At 36.7% G+C, this 14,081-nt stretch overlaps 1 protein-coding gene across 1 annotated transcript in view; it reads left to right on the top strand.

Annotated features, from left to right (window-relative positions):
• The window catches only part of SLC35G2 (solute carrier family 35, member G2), a 30,516-nt gene extending 16,435 nt beyond the window's left edge, over positions 1-14,081 (top strand). The window contains exon 2 of the mRNA XM_004682175.2: positions 12,647-14,081. Within this exon, the coding sequence (XP_004682232.1) occupies positions 12,665-13,903 (1,239 nt within the window). The 5' untranslated portion in view covers positions 12,647-12,664 and the 3' untranslated portion in view covers positions 13,904-14,081. The remainder of the gene's footprint in view (positions 1-12,646) is intronic.

Here is a 14,081-nt window from a genome sequence, read left to right as displayed (position 1 = left end):
TCTTACATAATTTGTGACTTAACCATTACTATCTAAAATGGAAAAGGGTTTATTACTGCCCCTCTCCTTTCTAGTGATGGTTCCGTCACTCACCTGACAATTCACCCAAGTGACTTTAAAGGCTAAGCTTCATTTCAAACGGCTTCTGCTAAAAAAAAAAAAAAAAAACCAGTAGGATAATAAATGGTGGATAAATCTGTGCTCATTGAGAATGGGATATTTTATGCAAATTGACAAGTCCACTATTTCAGAGATTAGAAACTCTTTCCTGGAAGGGGAAGTGTTGATTATAAATGGTGGAAATGCCTGCATTCCAGCAAGTTCTTAGCTGCCAGCCGACACATACAGCACAGTATGCCAGAATAGATTTTAAAATGGTACAACAGAAATTGCTCTGTTCCAAATCAGGCATCATCGCCTTCACACAAGCCAAATCAACCTGCTAGCTTGAAAACTGTCACATAAGACTTTTTGTCACATAAAACTGTCACATAAGACTTTTTGTCAACCTTGGTTAACATTTTCCTTTCCTGTTCATTAGGAACAGTTCATTACAGTCTACTAAAGTCATTAAACACCATTGAATACAGAGGAGCCAGGCTTCTCATATTGATTTGCCTACACAGCAACAGGCCTAGCTGCTTCCAAACTGATGGCAACAGAATGTTCACCCCACTTCTAACCAGATGGATAACTCTCATCCCTACATGCCCTCTTCCACCTCTTTCCCTTTTTCCATCTTTTATGATAAATTTGATTCTTTCCTTTGTCACTTCCAGAGCCAGCTGTTGCCTTTAGCAGCTCCTGCACTACTGATAAGCCCAGGAAATCTCTTCCCTAGCTTTCTGTCTTAGAACTCTTAGCTGAGTCTCCTGCTCAAAGCTGGACTAGGCCTTCTATTTGCTATCTGTTCCCTCTTTTTCCTGTTTCTGCTCAACCTATACCCAACCCATCAGACCTCTCACCTTACCTCACTTCATCTCTAATTTCTTACTTTCCTTTAATGCAGACTGATATACCTCAGCAAAATCCTTAGGCCTTTCTCCAATTTTCCCACAGTCCATCTTAACCCAACTCTTTTTTAAAAAATAATATAAAAGTTTATTTTTACATCATTTTGTTTATTTTTCCATATCAGTTGTAATCCATCACCAAGTCACCCATGTGCCATCACCATAGTCCAGTGCATTTCCCTACCCCCACTGTTTTTGATTCCATTCCCCACTCTGCCCCCTTAAAATATCTCTGGTATACAGCTGTTCATTATTACTATTATTTTCTCGCCTGGTCTGTTATACTCCTGCTATGAGTGAAACCATCCGGTATTTTTCCCTTTTTTTCTGGCATATTTCACTAAGCATGATCTTTTCCAGCTCCATCCATGTTGCTGCAAAAGGCATGTGCTTACTTTTTTTTTTTGGTTGCTGAGTAATATTCCATTGTGTATATGTACCACATCTTTTTAATCCAGTTATCCACTTTTGGGCATTTGGGCTTAGCCCAACTCTTTAACCCACTTAGATCATATTTTCCCTTGCTCCTTTGATAGGCTCACCATGGATTCCAAGAATCATTGCCTTTCCTAGTTCAACTAAGTAATCTTCATACCAACCCAACTAGTTATACCCCTACCTTTAGCTTAACTCAGCTTCATCAAGGCAGTCTTGACCTGTACTTTGTTGTGCAACTTCTGCTTTTCAGCCTAGAATAAGGTTTCATCCTCAACTAAATATTCCTTTTTTAAGCTGATGTTAGCTAATATGCTGAAGAGCTTATTATTCAGTATTGTGTTACAAATCAATTCTAGCCTAGAATGGTGAGCTATCCTCTAATTCTGGTGCTGTTGTATATCTATTAACACAATAGGGGGTGATCTTCACAGAATATGTCACCACTGACTTGTTACCAGCAAAGTACAGTGATGATGGTGGATTTGAAGTGATTAATCCACATTCTTTCCATGGTTCTTGTAAATGAGAATATACATTTGTGGGATGGCTGGTAATGTCAGGAGGTGTAGTCAGTAGCTCTGGAAACAAAGATCATTATTGCTATTGTAATACAGAATCAAGCTCTACCTAAGGGTTGAATTGTCAGGGTCAGGATACCAGAACCAGATTCCAGAATGCTACAAACTTGGTATTTCTTAGGCGCAAAGTAAATTATGTTTCTCTTAATTAAGAAATTCATGGGTAGAATGAAGGGCTTCATATGCTACTGATTTTTCAGGCAAATACCAGTTTCTTACTGGTCAATATTGTGGATATAGCGATCAGAATTCAGCCTCAAATATTATCTTTCTTCAATGCACTATGAGTTGTGGGTTGTTTTTTTTTCTTCCTCCCACATGATGACTGATGGTAATAACTATTAAATGCTTAGTCTTATTTCTTTCTTGCTGGATGGTTCAGAATATGCTTTATAAGGAGGTATGAGGAATGGGATTCAAGGGTTTTCCTAATTATAGGTTGAAAATTCTTCAATGATGTAGCTCAATTGCAAGTTTTCTCAACCTAAGAACTTTGCAAAGATGCTGATCCTGGACTGTTCTGACAATTCTGGGTAAGCTTAGTCAGTGTAGAGTCCAGGAACAGGCCAGACCAGCAGAGGGGTTCCTTAATTAAAACTGTGTGGCTAAGATAATGAAGATAATCTCAAAGGTGTGACCTCAAAAGTGGGAGAATGAATAGTAGAGCCTGTGTGAGCTGATAGCAGGCTGGGACAAAGGAGTAATTATAGGACACAGTTCAGTACTGATTTTTTAATTGGTTTAATCAACATAATGTGTTTTGTGTGCTTGGAACACAAATATGAATAATTCTCTAGCCTTCATGGAACTCACAGGTAATAAAGGAGATTGTAACTTGGTGTGTTCCCTTTCAATGGTGCCTCAATGTTGTCAGAATGGACATGGTAGATTGAAAGTGAGACCTTGTTCTGAGCACAACATAGAAAATCTAAGATGTTTGACAAGTCTAGCCCATTATAAATATGGAGGAGTAGTCTTACTATGAGGACTCATGACTTCTCTGTGGCTCTCAGTCTTCTCAGAAGGAGTATTTACAAAAATCAGATCTGGGCAAATTTTAGTAATTGTCCCTTGGTCTACAATTGCTAGCTGGTCCTAGATAAAGATTTGAATAGAAGTGGCTAAGAGGGTGCCAGACAGTACAATGGAGTGATAAGAAAACAATTTTTTGCCTTGATAATAGCACTTTTAGAGAATTATCTAAATAATCATATGGAATTTATAGTTTCTATTAGAAGATGGCCTGAAGGAATTATCCAAATCTATTTTATTAGTGGTGGTTAAAAACAGTACATATTTATCATCTTGTAGTTCTGATCATTGGACTAAAACCAAGGTGTTGGCAGGGCATATTTCTTTTTGGATGTTCTAGGAAAGATTCATTTTCTTGCCTTTTCTAGTTTCTAGAAGCTGCCCCCTTTCCATGGCTCATTCTCTGCTTCTCTCTCCAATGGCAGTAACTGCAGACTGAGTACTCATATTACATCATCACTCTCATCTTGCTCCTGTTGTCACATTTCCTTTGACTTTTCTGAGTCTATCTTCCATTTTTAAGGATACTTGTCATGATACATTGGGACCAAGTAGATAACCTAGAATAGCCTCTCTATTTTAAAGTCAGCTGGTTAGCTGTCTTAATTCCATCTGCAACCTTAATTCTACTTTATCAGACAAAGCTATTGTATTCTGGGACATCTGGTGAGGATGGGAGGGGAGTGATATTATTCTGCCTGTCATGGATGGTTACTTTGCAGCGTAGTATATAGTAAAAAGTCCTTGGGAAGGCAGAGCTAGATTTGCATTTTGGCTCTATAATTGAGAGTTTATGTCACCCGTTAACAGGCAGGAAGCTAGTCAACCTTTCACAAACTATTTCTTCATCTGTGAAATGGAGATTATAATAACGACTTCATAGTTGTAATTAAATTAGAAAATATGTTTTTAATATATGCCTAGAATATAGAGGGAGCTAAACAAACATAGCTCCCATTATAATGAGACAATACAGAGCCATACTGAGAAACAAACGATCTAAAAGAGCACATCCCAGGTGCTTGATATTTCCTCTGGTTTCATTTTTCCTTTAACTCTAACTGATGGTTGCTTCAAACAAACCAAAAGGTTTGTTGATCCTATGTAAACACATAAAGCATGAATAAAGATACACTGTATTTTACTTTTAATCCTAGCCAGTTTTTCTCCCGAGTTGATGTCTGAATGGACAACAAAGAAGCAAAATTTATACTCTTGGTTTATCTCCTAGTTGTTTTTTTTCAGTCTTTGACTATCACAAAACATTTTTTCTTTTACATTCAGTTGGAAATTTGTTATCTATGCATACTTTTCCTGGGATGGTTATGAATCTACTTTTACATAAAGCTCAGTGGCAGTTGATCTTTTCATTTGTCTTTCAGCTCACAGGAAGTTAAAGTTAATGAGTGGCCTATTATTTTCAAAGCCCATTTATGAATCTATGTTAGCTAGCCTTTAAAAGTGATGGTGTAGACAACTTGGATGGGGCTGGAAGGAAAAGGGATCATGCTAGACAGAAAAAGAAAAATACCAGATGGTTTCACTCATGGCAGGAGGATAAAGGACCAAGGGGAAAAATAATAGTAATAATAAACAACTATATACCAGAGACATTTTACTGGGGTGGAGTGGGGGGGGGGAAGTGCACAGGACTATGGTGATGGCACATGGGTGATTTGGTGATGGGAAGCCCATGCGGATTACAACTGAGATGGAAAAAGGCGCAAAATGATGTAAAAGTAAACTATTATTGAAAAAGTGATGCTGTAGAATATTTAGTAATGCGAAAAAATATTTACAATGCGCTGGTATGTAAAATGGGGGAGTTATAATGTATGATATAATGTTCATTAATTTTTTTTTGGGGGGGGGGAGATGTTCACAAATAGACAAAGACCTAGAAAGGTCAGTAATCTCCAGGTTAGAAGATTATAGATGGATAGGGTTTATTGTTCTTTGTTTTTCTACTTTTCTGAATTTTCTGCAGTTTACATATATTGCTTTTGTATTAGAAACAAAGAAAAAAGTCATTTTGCTTAGGGATTTGATTGTAGTAAATAGTTCCTGAGTCCTGAGATTGTCCTTAGTAAGCCCAGTGCAACCTTGTAAGGAATTGCTGTGGACTTGTTGATGCTGGTACTCATTTGACAGGGTGGAACCATAAGATATGCATTAGAAAGCAGGTAAATAGCAACCAAAGAAAGGTCAGTCTAGTGATGCTGAAAGACATGTATCTCCAGCACCCTACCCACTGAAAATGTTTTAATTAAGAAGAGAAGGCATATTTTTACTTTAGGCCTTTATGCCTAAGGAATCTAATATAAGAAATATGTAAGATTTAGCAGCAGAATTAAAGCCAGAAGTAGATAAGCTAAACACATAAATTCTCTTAATAACAAACTGCACACCCTAATGCTTTATTATTCTTGAAATATCACTAAGATTTTAAAGGTTAAGTTTCCCTATTTGAGTTACTAGCCATTTAAATCCATTTATATATATTTTATATTTTGTTCTTAATGAAATCTGCGTAAAAAAAGATTCCATTCATTCATCCAGCAAACACTTATTGAAATGCCCATCTCTTGCCATGCACTGTACTAGGTTCTGCAACTATAAAAATTAGCAACACATAATTTTAGTACCTGTTGGGTTAAAATCTTCACAGATCCAGTGAAAGGGACACACAAAACACAGTTATAACTTAATGCAATAAGTGTGAAATAATACCAGGTGAAAAAGCAAGAAGTGAATAGTCCATAAAGAAGAAAGAGCATGTGTAAAATCTGAGATATAAAAGAGCATGACATATTAAAAAAAAAATTGTTGTAGATTGGAATGACCAGAATTTACACATGTAGAGGACAAGAGGAAGGTGAGGCTTGATGGTTAATATGGCAAGCTGGTTGGTCAAAGATTATTCTGTTTGTTTCTGTGTGAGTGTTTCTGGATGACATTTACATTTAAATCATTGGTAAATTTGAGTAAAGCAAATTGCCCTACATCCAATTGGTGGGTCTCATCCAATCAGTTGAAGGTGTGACTAGTACAATAGACCTATCTGTTCTGAACAAGAGGACATTTTGTAGCAATCAGACTTGAACTGAGCATTTGATTGTCTCTGGGTCTCTAGCTTGCTTCCAGCCACAGAGATTTTGTACTTGCTAGCCTCTACAATCATCTTATGCAAGTCCTCATAATAAACTTCCTATATCTGGTGTATATATACATATCTACTGATTCTGTTTCTATGAAGAATCATAATTAGTAAATAAGTAAAGGCATAAGATAGGAAGAATTTTGAATATTTCTACAGAAATCCAAACTACTGGATCTCAGGAACTCAGGACTCAGGACTCAGGAACTATTTACTACAATCAAATCCCTAAGCAAAATGACTTTTTTCTTTGTTTCTAATACAAAAGGGAAAGTACAGCTTTTCATTTACCTAAGATGACCATTGGTTAAACAGTGATGCTGAAGGAGCAGATTTTCTTATCTCAGCTTTATACATCAGATTCTATACAGATATCAGTAGTTTTAACATTATTCTACAATCTTTCCTCTTCTTGGCTTTCAAATCCATTTTATCCTACTCAACAAATGTTTAGTATCAGTATGAGTATGTTAGGGGCTAAGGATATAATGGTAAGAGTTTGCTATCAGGACACATGCTGCACACACTCTGGGTCAGTGAAGATGGCAACAGAATGAAGACTCCAAGCTCATCCCTTCATATTGTCACAACAAAACTGCAGCAGAACAAAACCAATATCTCTTGAAAAATACATGGCCAACTACAATATATATATCAAAAGCAACGGTCTGAATGAGAAGGGTAGGAAAAGCTTACATTGCATTGTATTTATAGTTATATTGAGACAGTACCATTTATGAGACAGAGGATGGCCAGTGTACATAAGTACTACTAGAGTTGTTGACTCAGGGGCACATGGCCACATTGGGAACATTGGAGACCTGATACTTCACAGGATAAGGGGCTGCATAGAGTTGGTATACCAAAGAGGCAATGCACTGTTGATGTACTTTAGGAGCAGAGGTGCAGTGACAATTACTGGCTTGAGTCTCCCACTCCCAGTAAAACAGCTGGTACCTGAACCAGCTCTAAGAACCAGGTTGAATCACCAGTGACTACTCTTAGACAAGGCAACTTCTTGCAGCTTGAGGCTGGGATATTCAAAGTCTATTCACTCCCTTAACCACCTCCCCTCCCCCAGGCTAAAACTTAGAAAATAATTGAGTATGTTCACTAAACAAGAGTTTAAGCACCTGTTAAAACAAGAGCAAATATCCCAGGATAAGGCTCTGTACTGGAAAAGAAACAACTCCCAGCTGTGACCTTGTCTTAGCCATAATTAGTGCTCAGTGCTATATCCAGTGCTCAAACACATCCTAGAGGTAGAAACTAGGCTGAGGTAGACACTTAGGCTGAGGAGCTGGCTTATAGGAAAGTATCACTGTGAATCCCCACTAAACACTCCAGTACCCAAAACACAGTAGTTTAAACCCCCAAAGCTCACTGAAACAATTTGTCAACATGATGCCATGCATGAAAGTATTATTAAAGAATTATTATAAAGCAACAGAATAAGCAATATAGAGAAAACAGACACCTAAAGAGAGTAACAATGTGTCCCATTAGGGTAAGTTTGAGATAGACTATCCAGTGGATGACATAAACAATCTATCATATAGTAACCTCAGAAGAACCTTTAAAAAAATCAATAAAAATAAAACATAAGGCAACAGAAATGGAACATAAATAAAACATAAATGTCTTTTGTTTGACAAGACAAACAAGAAGGCTGTCTTCTTTATAAGAAGGCTGTGTTATCAACAAAGCAAATACATGCATGGACGTAAAGGCTGGAAGATAATCCTACAATAAATGGCAGTTAAAAAAAGTCAGAAACAACTATATGTCAGATAAATGAGACTTCCAGTTAAAGAAATAGAGATGGATTACACTGTGATTAAAGATATAATACAAGAAGAAACACACACACACACACGTATGTGTTGAAATACTACTCCCCACAAATATCTAAGTGTTCATTAATCTGGAAGCTCTTTGATTACTGTCTTTTGGGTTTTTATGGAAGCTTCATTACATAGTCGTAATCATTGACATCTGGTAATTGATCCAAACTTTAGGTCTTCTCATCATCCTTAGAAGTCAGGGATATGACTGAAAGTTCCAATCTCTAGTCATACGATTGGTTCTCTTAGCAACCAATTCCCCTAGGGATACAAAATTCAACTATTCAGTGAAAAATGCCCTTATGACTCTAATCGTCTAGGAAATTCCAAGGGCTATAGATTATCCATATCAGAATCTGGGACAAAGACCAAATACATATATTATAGATCCCACATAACACAGCCTTTTTTTTTTTTTTATCATTTCAGAGAGAGGAATAGCATCTCTCAGCAGATTTCAGGGGATATTTAATAGCACATATTTTATGCATGTCCTAAGATTTGTTGATATCTTGGAAGGATAGCTTCCTTTTTGGGAGTTAAGTGTAGTCTTTTTATTTTCATTCAGGGACAAGGAAGACTATCTAAGAATAGCACATGGAAAGAGTAAGGCATCCCAGGGATCAATTATCTAGGTATAAGGCAGTAACCTAACAGTTCTTATAAATATTTAGTTATAAATCAATCTCATTTATGACTATCAAATACCATATTATTTTCTACATTTAAACCATATTATAATCAAGTACATGGCCCAATTTTATATCTAAGGCTTTTACCACTTTTGGGGTCAGTTTGGTTACTAAAGACATAACTGATATTTGCCTAGGTACCAGAAAGAGCTTGTTCTAAAGATTTGCACCAAGACAGTAGTAATGCCAGTGTTGTTTTCTCAGGCTTAGGAGTGATCTTATGTGGAGGGAGAGGGATGCTTTCTGTTAAAACTGACAGAGTGAAGGTTACTGGATCATTATTTGCAACAGTTAGGTGTGCCTTCTCATTCCCCAATTTGCAGACTGCTCTTTTAGATGGCACATTTTAATTTTTTCTTTGTTTGAACAAAAGAGAAAATTGGAGAGAGAGGGACAGAGGTGAGTGGTCTATATATTTATTGGAGTGGTAAAGACATGTGAGTTTTCTGGGACTAAATGAATACTGCTGGCACTTTTCCAAGAGAGCTACCAACCTGGCAAGAGCACCAACCATATAGCTATAAGCCACAGGTCAAGTGAGAGGCTCTCCTACATCAGGGAGACTTTCAGAATTTCCCTGAGATAGTGTGCATCTGGATGCCTGCAACCTCGAGGTATAGTGACTTATCAGAGTTAAGACTTAACAGAGAAATTGCACATGTATTAGAGTCAGAGTTTAATCTGAAAACCAGTAGGATATTATTACAAGATATTGGCTTGTGCAGTTGTAGGGGCTGAATAAGCAAGTCCAAAGTCTATTAGGGCCAGAAGAGACAATCAAGAGCATGTTGGAACATCATAAACACAAGTGAAAACTTGCTGTTCACAGGCAGTAAGGAAAGGAAAGTTATTAGTAGGCTAGAATTCCATGGGCATAAATTGTTTGGAATCTCTGAAATCAAAGAGGAATTAAGCCCACATTTAATTGGATGCTTGATTAGGTCAGGTATACCTCGGATAGTCTTTCTTTTGAGTAACTTAAAGCCAACCGATTAGGTGGCTTTTACCATAGCTGCAAAATGTTTTCACAACAGCACCTAAATAATTGCCGGACATATTTAAGCCTGGCCAAGTTTATATATCAAGAAAAGCAACACATAATAGTAGCTAATATTTGAAACACGTGTCTCTTTCCTTTTCCTTCTTTCCTGTGCCAATATAATAGGAAAGCTAGAAGCTATAAAAGGGAGAAGAAGGAGGTATCCAGAAGCAGAGTTTGCCTTTTGGGAGTCTCCAAAGAGAGGGAATAGAGAAGGAGTTAAGTATAAGTAGACCATATTCTCTCCCCATCCATGCCCCAGAAACTATAAATCTGGCTTGCAATGAGAAAAAGGAAAAATTTGAATGGATATAATACTAATTTTACAATGGGCAGAAAGTAGGAAGTTACAGAATATAACTTAAAGAGATGTCATTATTTACTGACTACCAAGAAAAGGAGATTTAACATCAAATTTGAGTACAATGAGTAGAGACAATACTTCACTAGGTTAAGGTATCTAGATAAGATGGTCAGATTACAAATTAGTTTAGAAGAACTACTGCAGATGTGAAAGAATGGGGGAAGTAGTGAAAGTGTGGAGGAAAGGCTTGTGGACTGGGCCTTTTTAAAAGATGAACAGTGCTTAGAAGCACTGGAGCAGTTAGGAAACTAGTGAGAATAAGAGAAGTGACACGTACATGTGTGGAATAAGGAGAGGCAGGACCCTGCACTGATCAGGGGAAAGTACTATATGTGAGTGGAGTTGGGATTCAATGAAATAGGACATCTCTGTAGGTTCTTGAATGGGAAAAGGTTTAGGAAATTTTTTGTTTTGTTTTGGAGAAGGACAAGGACTCAAGGGGGTTTGTTGGATACCATTATAATATTGTAAGTGGAAATTCACAATAACCTGCTCTGGAATTGCAAAGGTAAAATGCAACTGCAGGAGAAAGGGAAAAATCTTAGAAATATTGCAAAGATAAAGGCAGTAAAATTGATGATCAAGCAGAAAGGATAATTCAGAGTACACTTTGGCTTCTAGTTTGGGGAATTGGAAAAATGGTGGCATCACAAGCATAAATGAGAACTTAGGGAAGGAAAATATACCTGGGAGAACAAGACTATTAATTTGACTTGGGAACAGTGAAGCTGAAATCATTATTTAAAGCACAAGTATTTAGGTGATAACTGGGAAAAAAGAACAGTCAGATTTGGAATATTCAGGAAGGACTATAGTGGGAGGTACAGGCTAGGAAACTGAAGGAATTGGAGACACTGGTGATTTTTAAAAAAAATATTTCTCTCATTACAATTGAGATGAAAAAAAAGAAAAAAAATTATTTGTCTCAATTGAAGCAGTTGAAGGTGATATCTTTTAGAAGAGAAAGGAGTGAATAGTAAAGGAACAGTTGGCTATCCAGATGGTATCAAGCAACAGACAGGATATGATTTCTGGACTACGGTTTATGATGTTGGAACACAATTTCCTAGCACCAAATACAGAGTAATATGTCATAAAGACAAGAGAATTAAAAGGCTTTCTTCATTTTTTAGGGGGAAAGGGAGGTGTCTCTGGGAAAGAAACAGGATATTGTTCTTAGGAAGATAAATGTATGCACGTGTGTGTGGAGAGAGGAACAAAATTGAAGTGAGGAACAAATATAGATCTCAAAGAAAGAACAACATTGTAGAAGATATTTAGTGTTCCAAAAATGTTAACTACAGGTAAAAGTTTAATTTATTGCTTAACATTTATTGTGTTTATTATAGGCCAGCATGGTGGCACCCTTTTTATATGCATTATATCATTTAATCCTTAAAACGATCTTAACTTTTTTCCTACTCAACAAAATGTAGTGTACATCTTTTCATGTTAATAAAAGTCTGTACTGTGGTTTTAAATGAATGTATAGCACAGCATTTTATTGTATGAAGGGTCATTGTATTAATAGTAAACTACCCATGAAGTCTCCTATTCATACATCCTTTCCACAATTTTTTTCCTTAAATAACAGATGAAGATTATTAGTTTTAAATTTTTGAACAATATTGTGATTAAAAAGTAAAAATGTAAAAAGATTTTATTCCAGTTTTTTCCCTGCCCCATCCCCATGACTACTAGTAACTTAGTATCTTTCCATAAATCTTTGTTATTTACTTGTTATTTTTTTACACACAAGTTAAAAAACATCTTGTGATAATTTTTTTTTTTTTTAAGATTTATTTATTTATACAGAACCGGGGTACAGGCCAAAGATGCGGAGGGTGAGAGGATTCACCAGAGACAGAGTGGGGAGCAGAACAGGCAGATCAACGAAGTACACTGCCGAGGGGGGCAGCGGGCGGGTCAGGAGAGGTCTGCCACGCCATGTGGATCTCCTCTGGGGCAGGCGGGATCGAACTCATGAGGAAGTGGCTTTAGCTTCTTAGTGCAGTGCTTTAACCTGCTGCACCACCAGGGAGGGCCCGTGATATTCTTTTTAGAGTAAAATTTCAGAAGTGATATTGCTGACTTAAAAGGTAGTTTCAGTTAAGGTTTTAATGCATATTGCCCCGTTGTTTACCAGAAAGACTGTGCACACTAATAATGAATGTCAATAAATTAATTTTATTTTCTGATTTCAGTGTATCTATATATCTGAAAATACAAGGAAAAAAGAGATGGAAAAATACCAGTTGTTTGTGATGTAAAGACAGGAAGCAGTACTCAAATAAAATTAGAAATAGGGGCAGACTTAAGATCAAAGTGAACAAAAGTGATACATTTTCATTGGAATATATCTAAGACATACTGCTAGACCACTTCTTTCCTGTACTTTCTGCTATTGAATTGATGCATATGATTATAACTGAAATTAAAACTAAATTTCCACTAAATATATGCATTTTTTTCTTTTCCTTCTTAACTAGAACTTATTATCTGAAGAAATGGATACTTCTCCCTCCAAAAGATATCCAGTTAAAAAACGAGTGAAGATACATCCTAACACAGTGATGGTGAAATATACTTCTCATTATCCTCAGCCTGGGGATGATGGATATGAAGAAATCAACGAAGACTATGGAAATTTCATGGAAGAAAATCCAAAGAAAAGTTTGTTAAGTGAAATGAAAAGAAAAGGAAGAACTATCTTTGGAACCATGAATACCCGACCTCCAACAACAGAAAACCCAATGACCAAGGAGATTGGACAATTCCAGAACTTAGCAGAAAAAAATATTTTTCAATCAAGAAAAATGTGGATAGTGTTATTTGGATCTGCTTTGGCTCATGGATGTGTAGCTCTTATCACCAGGCTTATTTCTGATCGTTCTAAAGTTCCATCTTTAGAACTGATTTTTATCCGTTCTGTCTTACAGATCTTATCTGTGTTAGTTGTGTGTTACTACCAGGAGGCCCCCTTTGGACCTAGAGGCTACAGATTAAGACTTTTCTTTTATGGTGTGTGCAATGTCATCTCGATCACCTGTGCTTACACATCATTTTCAATAGTTCCACCCAGCAATGGGACCATTATGTGGAGAGCCACAACCACAGTCTTTAGTGCCATTTTGGCTTTTTTACTTGTAGATGAGAAGATGGCTTATGTTGACATGGCTACAGTTGTTTGCAGCATTTTAGGTGTTTGTCTTGTTATGATCCCCAACATTGTTGATGATGACAATTCCCTGTTAAATGCCTGGAAAGAAGCCTTTGGATACACTATGACGGTGATGGCTGGAATGACCACTGCTCTTTCCATGATAGTATATAGATCCATCAAGGAGAAGATCAGTATGTGGACAGCATTGTTTACTTTTGGTTGGACTGGGACAATCTGGGGAGTATCTACTATGTTTGTTCTCCAAGAACCAATCATCCCATTAGATGGAGAAACCTGGAGTTATCTCATTGCTATATGTGTCTGTTCCACTATAGCATTCTTAGGAGTTTATTATGCCTTGGACAAATTTCATCCAGCTTTGGTTAGCACAGTACAACATCTGGAGATTGTGGTAGCTATGGTCTTGCAGCTTCTAGTGTTACATATATTTCCTAGTGTCTATGATGTCTTTGGAGGGGTAATCATTATGATTAGTGTTTTTGTTCTTGCTGGCTATAAACTTTACTGGAGAAATTTAAGAACGGAGGATTATCAGGAAATAGTGGACTCTCCCATTAAATGAATACCTGTGTTATGATCTTGTTAATATCTAGTTATTAATAGGTACACTGCCATTTTAATGTTCACATATAAAAGTCTTTTGTGTTGAAAAATCGACAGAGTGCTATATAATTAATATGCAGATGTAGAAAATTTATTCTTGTCTAATATATTCAAAACAAATATTAAATATGTGAAAT

The sequence above is a fragment of the Condylura cristata genome, unplaced genomic scaffold (assembly GCF_000260355.1).
Source record: "Condylura cristata isolate star-nosed mole 26May11 unplaced genomic scaffold, ConCri1.0 scaffold00014, whole genome shotgun sequence".
NCBI lineage: Eukaryota > Metazoa > Chordata > Mammalia > Eulipotyphla > Talpidae > Condylura > Condylura cristata.
The sequence above is the reverse complement of the archived record's forward strand: the minus strand, read 5'-3'. Positions and strand labels throughout refer to the sequence as shown.